We start from the raw sequence: 10,036 nt of genomic DNA, 5'->3' as shown, positions 1-10,036 counted from the left end.
AGGAAGAAATAGAAAATATAAACAGAGCAATCACAAGCACTGAAATTGAAACTGTGATTAAAAATCTTCCAACAAACAAAAGCCCAGGACCAGATGGCTTCACAGGCGAATTCTATCAAACATTTAGAGAAGAGCTAACACCTATCCTTCTCAAACTCTTCCAAAATATAGCAGAGGGAGGAACACTCCCAAACTCATTTTACAAGGCCAACATCACCCTGATATCAAAACCAGAAAAACAAAGAAAGAAAACTATAGGTCAGTATCACTGATGAACATAGATGCAAACATCCTCAACAAAATACTAACAAGCAGGATCAAACAGCACATTAAAAGGATCATACACCATTATCAAGTGGGGTTTATTCCAGGAATGCAAGGATTCTTCAATATATGCAAATCAATCAATGTGATACACCATAATAACAAATTGAAGGATAAAAACCATATGATAACCTCAATAGATGCAGAAAAAGCTTTTGACAAAATTCAACACAGATTTGTGATAAAAACACTCCAAAAAGTGTCATAGAGGGTACCTACCTCAACATAATAAAGGCCATATATTACAAAGCCACAGCCAATGTCCTTCTCAATAGTGAAACACTGAAACCATTTCCTCTAAGATCAGGAATAACACAAGGTAGCCCAATCTCACCACTATTATTCAACATAGTTTTGAAAGTTTAACCATGACAATCAGAGAAGAAAAAGAAAGAAAAGGAATCCAAATCGGAAAAGAAGTAAAATTGTCACTGTTTGCATCCTAAAGATTTGGTAAATTAGCAGGATACAAAATTAGTGCACAGAAATCTCTTGCATACTTATACACTAACGATGAAAAATCTGAAAGAGAAATTAAGGAAACATTCCCATTTACCATTGCAACAAAAAATAGGAATAAACCTACCTAAGGAGACCAAAGGCCTGTATGAAGAAAATTATAAGACACTGATGAAAGAAATTAAAGATGATACAAACAGGTGGAGAGATATACCATGCTCTTGAAGTGGAAGAATCAACATTGTGAAAATAACTATGCTACCCAAAGCAATCTACAGATTCAATGCAATCCCTATCAAACTACCAATGGCATTTTTCTCAGAACTAGAGCAAAAAATTTCACAATTTGTATGAAAACACAAAAGACCTGAAATAGTGAAAGCCATCTTGAGAAAGAAAAATGGAGCTGGAGGAATTAGGCTCTCTGACCTCAGACTATACTACAAAGCTATAGTAATCAAGACAGTATGGTACTGGCACAAAAACAGAAATATATATCAATGGAACAAGATAGAAAGCCCAGAGATAAACCCAAGCACATATGGTCACCTTATATTTGATAAAGGAGTCAAGAATATACAGTGGAGAAAAGACAGCCTCTTCAATAAGTGGTGCTGGGAAAACTGGACAGCTACATGGAAAAGAATGAAATTAGAGCACAATGGGCAGAAGATCTAAACAGACATTTCTCCAAAGAAGACTTACAGATGGCCAACAGGCACATGAAAGAATGCTCAACATCATTAATCATTAGAGAAATGTAAATCAAAACTGCAAGGAGATATCACCTCACACCAGTCAGAATGGCCATCATCAAAAAATCTACAAACAATAAATGCTGGAGAGGGTGTGGAGAAAAGGGAATCCTCTTGCACTGTTGGTGGGAATGTAAATTGATACAGCCACTATGAAGAACAGGATGGAGGTTCCTTAAAAAACTAAAAATAGAACTACCATACGACACAGCAATTCCACTACTGGGCATATGCCCTGACAAAACCATAGTTCAAAAAGAGACATGTACTACAATGTTCATTGCAGCACTATTTACAATAGCCAAGACATGGAAGCAACATAAGTGCCCATTGACAGATAAATGGATAAAGAAGATGTGGCACATATATACAATGGAATATTACTCAGCCATAAAAAGAAACGAAATTGAGTTATTTGTAGTGAGGTGGATAGACCTAGAGTCTGTCATACATTGGAGTAAGTCAGAAAGAGAAAAACAAATACCGTATGCTAACACATATATATGGAATAAAAAAAAAAATTTAAAAAGTTCTGATGAACCTAGAGGCAGGACAGAAATAAAGACACAGATGTAGAGAACAGACTTGAGGACACGGGGAGAGGGAAGGGTAAGCTGGGATGAAGTGAGAGAGTGGCATGGACTTATATATTCTACCAAATGTAAAATAGATAGCTAGTGGGAAGCAGCAGCATAGCACAGGGAGATCAGCTCGATGCTTTGTGACCACCTAGAGAGGTGGGCGAGGAAGGGTGTGAGGGAAGCACAAGAGGGATGGGATATGGGGATATATGTATACATATAGCTGATTCACTTGTTGTACAGCAGAAACAAACACAACATTGTAAAGAAATTATACTCCAATAAAGATGTTGAAAAACAAAAAGATGTTTAAAAAAATGCTGTAATTTTTCACCAACTTACATGAGAAACCATAGTGATGTTTACAAGACCTGTAGTAACTTGAACTACTGAGGATTTCTTGATCTAAGAATAGTACATTCTAGGCTTCCTACCACTGACCAAGTCTGACGGTTGTTTATTCAGTTGGCACATGATATGCTTTAAAGGGATGATTTTCTCTGCTGTTGAAGTTGAGGAACAAACGATGTAATTTATTGTAGATTTTTTTGGAGAAAACTTAAAAATTTAGAAATGTAAAAATAATTTAAATGTTCCTACCACACAAAAGTAACAAATCTTAATATCTTTTGTTACTGAATTAGGTTACTTGGACCCCCACTTGGGCCCTGTCCCAGCCGAGGCCCCTGCCTTGGCAGGGAAAATTCTTTTGGGTTCAGGCAGCCAAAAACTGAAGCTGAGATGAAAGCAGCACAAGCTTTATTCAATGGTCAGAGAATGGAGTTGTGGGAACTTAGTTCACAAATCAACTTCACACCGGGGGATGATTAAGGCAAGAAAGGGAGGCATATGCATTGGTTTTCTCGGAATACGTGGGGTTCTACCTGGACCTTTTAAAGATTTTCTTTTTCATTAAGATTTCCTCTTTAACCACAAATTATTTTGAAGTGAGTTATTTTGTGCATCAAATGTATGGATATTTTAGTTCTTTTCTATTGTTTATGTCTAATATTATTTAATTATTGATATGAATTCTCCTAATTTTAAGAGACTGTCTTTGGAGTCTAATAGAAAAGTTCATGTAACTGTTTTCTGTGTACTTAAAAAAGAATGCATATTCTCTGATTATTAAAAATAATATTAATATATATCTGTTAGTTCAAACTTGCTATTTATATTTCTCAAAACCCCAATACCCTTATTAATTTTCAGCTACTTGATCCTTTTCTGAGCAAGATCTGCTAAAATCTATCATAATATCTGTAGGTTTGCATTTCCTTCCTTATAATGCTAAATTTTAAAATTTATATATTTTGAGCCTTTCTTGTTATATTATTACATTTCTAGTGAGATTTTTACCTATTTAAGGCTATTTTTCTACTTGCCCTTCTTGATGCTTTTAATTTTATATCCTATATTATCTGGTTTAAATAATGCTGTACTAGCTGTCTTTTGATTAGTATTCACATGGTAACTTTTATATTTCTTTATTTTCAACATTTCTATGTAATTTTGTTTTATATGTGTCTCTCTAAATTGCATAAGCTAAATTTTAAAAATTTAATATGAGTGTATATCTTTGAATAAGTAGGTTCAACTTATATTTATGAGATTATTCTGAAATATTTATAACATTTTATATTTTCCACATTTTCCTTTACTTTTTTTCCCTTTCCTGCCTGTTTTCATAAAGTTGTTCTGTTTTTGTTTTCCTTTTTCCCTCTATTGACTTGGAAATTCTATCATCTATTTCTGTTCTTTGAAAGATTAACCCAATAATCTAAATACATATTTAAACATACATTTTCTATTAAACCTAAACTTACTCAACATCTCTATCTTCCTTCTAAATAATAAAAGAACATTACATCCAGTCATTCCCTTTGATATCCTCTAATACCCATGTAATTATTGTTTAGTTCTTTAGTTCTCTGTCAATGGTATTGTTATTATTGTGATTGTTATTATTTATACAACCAATGCTTACTTAGATTTATCAAGATATTTTCCAGATTTATTGGCACAACCAGGATTCTTGCATCACATTTCTTCCTTCTAGGTTCCCTTTTCTTTTTGCTGAAATTCATCTTTCAATAATTCTTTCAATAAGAGTCCATTTCAACATTGAATTTTTTCAATGACAATTCTTTTCAGTAATATCAATAGTAAGATTTCTTAGTCCTCAAATAGCTAAAAATGTGCTTTCTTTGGCTTCCCTCTTAAATGATCATTTTTCTGAGTATCAAATTTTATGTTTACATTTATTTTCTCTCAGTACTCTGAAGCAATAATTGCATTGTTGTCTGGCTTCTATTGCTATGACTGAGGAGTGGGCTATTGATCTGGTTGATATATCCTGCAGGTAATCTGAAATCTTCCATATTTCTCAACTTCTTTTTCATTTTTCACATCTCATTGTCTTTGCATCCCAGATTTCTTTTGTTCTATCTTCCAATTCATAAACTCTCTTTGGTTCTTTAAAAATTACTATTTAACCCATCCATTATATTTTTAAGTTTTATGGTTATATTTTATTCCCAAGATTTCCAATAAGTTCATTTTCATATATGACTCTTCTGCTTTCATTAACTCCTAATCTTGTTTTATGGATGATAATTTTACCTTTCAGGGATTGTTGTTTGGGGGGTAGGTGGTGGTTGGTTGGTTTTTTGACAGTTTTAAACTTTAAGGCCCATCCAGATTTATTTTGTTAGCTCTTTCTTTGGTTGTGAATTTTCTTATTTATGGATCTATTGACTACTTTTTATGACACCAATTGTCCTTGTGTTTTTTTTGTTTGAGAGATCATCTTCAGTGCAGGGTTTCTCCTATATTTGGCCTGCATGTAGGGCAGAGTCATCCTTGCCTCACCAGTTGTCTGGCCTCAAACCAAGTCACATATTGCAGTCTTGTCTTGGGATTCCCACTTACTCAGGTGGCCCAGTTATAGCCACTATATATTGTACAAGCTCAAATTCCAGTCTCACACAGAAAACTGTTCCAACTACCAGGCTTGGACAGAAGTAAGTTTCAGATGGGTAAGTAAGTGTATTTCCTTTGTCTTTCAACACAAAACACAGGTGATATTTGAGAGCAAAGAAAATAACACTTTTCCCCCATAATGAAGAAGAAAACTTTATCTCCATCGTCATCATGACTGAGGCATATTTACATCTTGTTTTTATGAAGACATTGAAGTCCTCGTACTCTTTCTGATCCCAGCCTCCTGAGAATTACATACCTTCAGGCTCTGATTACCTTTGTAGTTTCCCTCTCTGCCTTTGTCCATTGTGGTTGTTTCAGTTATTTTTGAATGTGATTATATATATATATATATATATATATATATATATATAATTTAATATTTTATCTCTCATTCCTATGTATTTATAACAGAAAATGGAGATTTATGCATGTTCTCATTCTGTCATACTGACTCAGAAATTTTGTTTCTATTTTTTAAATTATTACTAAAGTGAACAACAAAAACTAAAAATTTAAGGACTTGAACTCGATTCTCTGACCCTGAGGTAGGAGGGGTAGTTGAATCATTTTTTTCAGTTCTCTCATTATGCTTTATATCATTATATGGACAACTATGATAATAACTGTCAAGATAGCAACATCTATTTTCAAAGTATGCAGCTTCTTTAAAGCACTTGAGATTCACCATTCCTGGAGGAATAAATAGAGTTTGTGCTATTATCTCCATTTTTCAAATGAGAAAAATTAACTGAGCCACACAGCTAGTTAAATGGTCAACCCAGGATGGAGTCATACCTTTTATATATGAAAGCAATATTTAAGGTCATTCCAAGATATATATTCCATATCAAGTACTCATTTCACTAGATAAATGATTTCTGAACTTTTAGAAAATATTTATTGACAAAATGTTTTAATACCTTTAAATGAATTCACACTATATTAAATACTACAGCATCAACAAATATTTGAAAAATAGTTGTAAATGTTATGCATTCACTCCATAGGCTGTGCTTGGTATGAATAAGAATTCACAAACCTTAGTGGTAACTGCATAGCACCCAGGATTTGATCTAATCTATGTCATTCATGGAACATCCTCATTCCCTTAAATTTTCATCAATAATATTCTAATACATAATGAAACTCTATCTGAACTTCTCAAAAAGTTAGAAGAGTCCTGATATAATATGATAATGATGGAATGCCAGACGGATCATTCAATGGGAATATAGATATAGATATATATATATTTCCTACTGACCTTCTTATACTTCCTAGAAAATAATAAAAACAAAGTAAAACTAAGATGAAAAGAAAAAAAAATATTAGACAAGAAAGGAGATAATACAAAATATTCAATCTACCATCACTTTTCTAAAGCTGATAAATTTTCAACTGTACTAATTATTATTTTTCTTTTTAAAGGGATTTCTTTTTTAAATTTATTTATTTTTGCTGTGTTGGGTCTTCATTTCTGTGTGAGGGCTTTCTCTAGTTGTGGCAAGTGGGGGCCACTCTTCATCGCGGTGCGCGGGCTTCTCACTATCGAGTCCTCTCTTGTTGCAGAGCACAGGCCCCAGACGAGCAGGCTCAGTAGTTGTGGCTCACGGGCCTAGTTGCTCCGCGGCATGTGGGATCTTCCCAGACCAGGGCTCGAACCCATGTCCCCTGAATTGGCAGGCAGATTCTCAACCACTGCGCCACCAGGGAAGCCCAACTGTACTAATTATTAAAAGACGTTAGAGAAATTTTTCTTTTCAATGAAGCCTACCCCTGAACTTATCACAGAAAGGAAGATCTTGCTGATAAAGGCCAGTACTTCCTTTCAGGAGTATATAACATGGTTATATGGTCTGGCTGTCATATTTTTTTTTAACTACTTATAGAATAAATCTTCACAAGCAGTTTGGTTGCAGCAAAATATAATTACTAGCCAGAACTATTTCCACACAAACTTTTAATGAAATGCATAGCTCTCTTCTCTCTTTAAGAATAAAACAGAGATAAAATATTTTTATTATTCATTACAACTAGCATTATTTTATTTAAATAAAATTAACATTTCTGATTATAAAAGTAATACATGCATATTGTGGGAAAAGAAAGAAATGATAGGAGGAAAAAATTAAGTAGAAAATAGTAACATTGGGACTTCCCTGGTGGCACAGTTGTTAAGAATCTGACTGCCAATGCAGGGGACACGGGTTCGAGCCCTAGTCCGGGAAGATCTCACATGCTTCAGAGCAACGAAGCCTGTGCACCACAACTACTGAGCCTGAGCTCTAGAGCCTGCAAGCCACAACTACTGAGCCTGAGCTCTAGAGCCTGCAAGCCACAACTACTGAAGCTCGTGTGCCTCGAGCCCATACTCGGCAACAAGAGAAGCCACTGTAATGAGAAGCCTGCACACTGCAAAGAAGAGTAACCCCCGCTCTATGCAACTAAAGGAAAGCCTGTGTGCATCAACAAAGACCCAACACAGCCATAAATAAATAAATAAATAAATAAATAAATTTATTAAAAAAAAAGAAAATAGCAATATTAACCACTCTCAATATTTTGTTTTTCATATCTGAGAACATAATATCACATACTCAGAACAAATGAACAGAGACATGTTACAGGAGAAGATCTGAATAAGCAGTAGTCATCTGTGGAGTCTCTGTGGGGGGGTTGATCAGGAGAGGATTTTTTATTTCTTGCTTTAATCATTTATAAACAATTTTTATGTTTTACTAAGAAAAAAATTAAATTCAGTAATAAAACCATATTGTGAGGACTAAATGGAAAAAAGTCTATTCTCTTTATATATAACCTTATTTACAACATTCTTATATTTTCTGTCCTAAATTCACATAGAATTGTAGAGCTATGATTTGAGAGATTATTGTGTCTAATCTTCTTTCTATAGATGAGGAAATTAAGGTAAAGAGAAGTTAAATAACTTGACAGCAAGGTCATATCTCTAATCCCTTTGACCTACATGTTATAGGTTAATATTAATTTACTTTGAATAGTTTAAATGCATGTGCATTTTACTGATCCACTTTGACACTAGTCTGGATATGGTATAAGCAGTATTCTCAGTCATTAAGAGCTTTTCCCAGCAGACTAATCCAAAGTAATTCCCCCTTGTTATTCTCTTTCATAGCATTCTGTTCTTTCCCTTTATAGCACTTACTACAAATTTTAATTCTATATTTACTTGTGCTTATTTATTGTTTTTCTCCCCTACCAGACTCTAAACTCCTCAAAGACTAGCCTTAACCTTCATTCTATTTTCCATAATAAACCTAGTGCCTAGCACAGAATCTGGTATGTAATGGGTGTTCAATAACATAGAGTCAGAAGGTCATGAAGTCATTTACTGTGGTTTCTCTTTGCTGACTGTCTTTTCATGAGCACCCAAGTTACCTTTAAGTTAATGAGTGCTTGTTAAGTTCTAAAATTTAGACAATGTAAGAAGCATATCATATATGTATATGTACTTTAATCTCATAAATTATTTATATTATTATCTCTATCATACAGATGAAAAAGACTGAGGCCGAGAGAGGTTAGGTAAATGTCAAAAGGTCAAAAACCAAGCAAGTAAAAGACACAGGTTCAATCTCAGGTTTGATTCCAGGGTGTAAGTTCTGAACCCTTATGCTATCTGCTTACTAATTTCCTGGCTTCAGTTGATGTTCAAGATACAGTAATAGAAATAGCATATCTTTACCTCAATTTAAAATTTTTCTGGGCTTCTGGGTTAAGACAGAAAGATTGAACATATGCATATAATTTTGCTCCCTCTCAAAACCCTACTAAAATGACAGTAGAGAGATTTGTTTAAGGCATAAAGCCATAAGGACCGTGAGAATAAAGGAGGAGAAAGCAGCAAGTAAATTTTGGAAGCTGTACTGCAAAAGGATGGCTGTAACCGATTTAGCAAAACTAAGAAAACTGAATCCTAAACTGGTAGTAGAGAAAACCAAGAGTCAGTCTGATTTATACTGTACAGATTGGTGGCACTGGGGATGAAGAGAGGGGTGGCTGAAATAAAGATAACTAGTTCAGAGCTTTTCAAGAAATTGCTAGGTCCCAAGATCCCTCCCTCCCCCTAACCTTGACACAGCCAACAACTGCTCTTCCCCGACCTGAGCAGACTGCAGTTTCATTCCCTGGAGAGAGTCTCTGGACTGGGAAATCTCGGGCACAATTAAAAACAGAAGTATCCTACTAAAGAGTGGATTTAAATAAACATACACCTGGATGGTGAACCCATCTCCCACCCCAGCCCTCTTCCCCTCCTCAGGTTCCAGAAGAGTGGAACCTTCACATGAAGCTCTGGGCAAAAGATTAGAAGAGCCTTCTCTGAGGAATCTGAGCAGCCCAAAGGGAAAGGATACTGACATTGGAATTCCCCCAGTGAAAGGTCCCTGACAGCTTCACCTTACATAGAAGTGCACAGTCAACAAGCTTCAGTCATGTACTCAGAGAGTCTTAGCAGTTTTTAGTCCTACATATTTAAAGATTATCAGAAAATGTGGAAGTTAAAGTCCAATACAAACAGAAGAAACGCAATCTGAAGGAAACAGAAATTGTACTGGGAGAAGAAAATATTCAAAGAAGAAGAAATTGGATTGGTTTCCATCTTCTCATCAGCAATATTGGAAGATAGAAGGTTTCCAATTACTTCAAAATTCTGAAGAAAAACTATATACAACTCAAAATTCTATCCCCAGTCAACTATCAATAAAGTGAAAAGGTAAAATAAAGATGTTTTCAGGGGAATTCTCTGGCGATCCAGTCGTTAGGACTCCGAGCTTTCACTGCTGAGGGCCCAGGTTCAATCCCTGGTTGGGGAACTAAGATCCCAAAAGCTGCCTGGTGCTGCCAAAAAAAAAAAAAGAAAGATATTTTCAGACATGCTCGGTTTCAAGCAAT

General features: G+C 34.8%; 1 protein-coding gene across 3 annotated transcripts in view; it reads right to left on the bottom strand.

Moving 5' to 3' along the window:
* The window catches only part of LOC102991654 (sarcolipin), a 104,375-nt gene that overhangs the window by 21,110 nt on the left and 73,229 nt on the right, over window positions 1-10,036 (bottom strand). Inside the window, exon 8 of one of the 3 annotated variants that reach the window (XM_055091593.1) lies at window positions 7,992-9,982. The exons of 1 other annotated variant lie outside the window; for it this stretch is intronic. In XM_055091593.1, coding sequence (XP_054947568.1) covers window positions 9,875-9,982 — 108 coding nt within the window. In that variant the 3' untranslated portion in view covers window positions 7,992-9,874. Of the gene's footprint in view, window positions 1-7,991; window positions 9,983-10,036 lie in introns of those variants that run through there. One more of the 3 variants, XM_055091594.1, reaches the window with a different exon arrangement.

Source organism: Physeter macrocephalus, chromosome 16 (genome assembly GCF_002837175.3).
Source record: "Physeter macrocephalus isolate SW-GA chromosome 16, ASM283717v5, whole genome shotgun sequence".
Classification (NCBI taxonomy): Eukaryota; Metazoa; Chordata; class Mammalia; order Artiodactyla; family Physeteridae; genus Physeter; species Physeter macrocephalus.
Note: the sequence above shows the minus strand (reverse complement) of the source record. Positions and strands in the feature narration are given on the sequence as shown.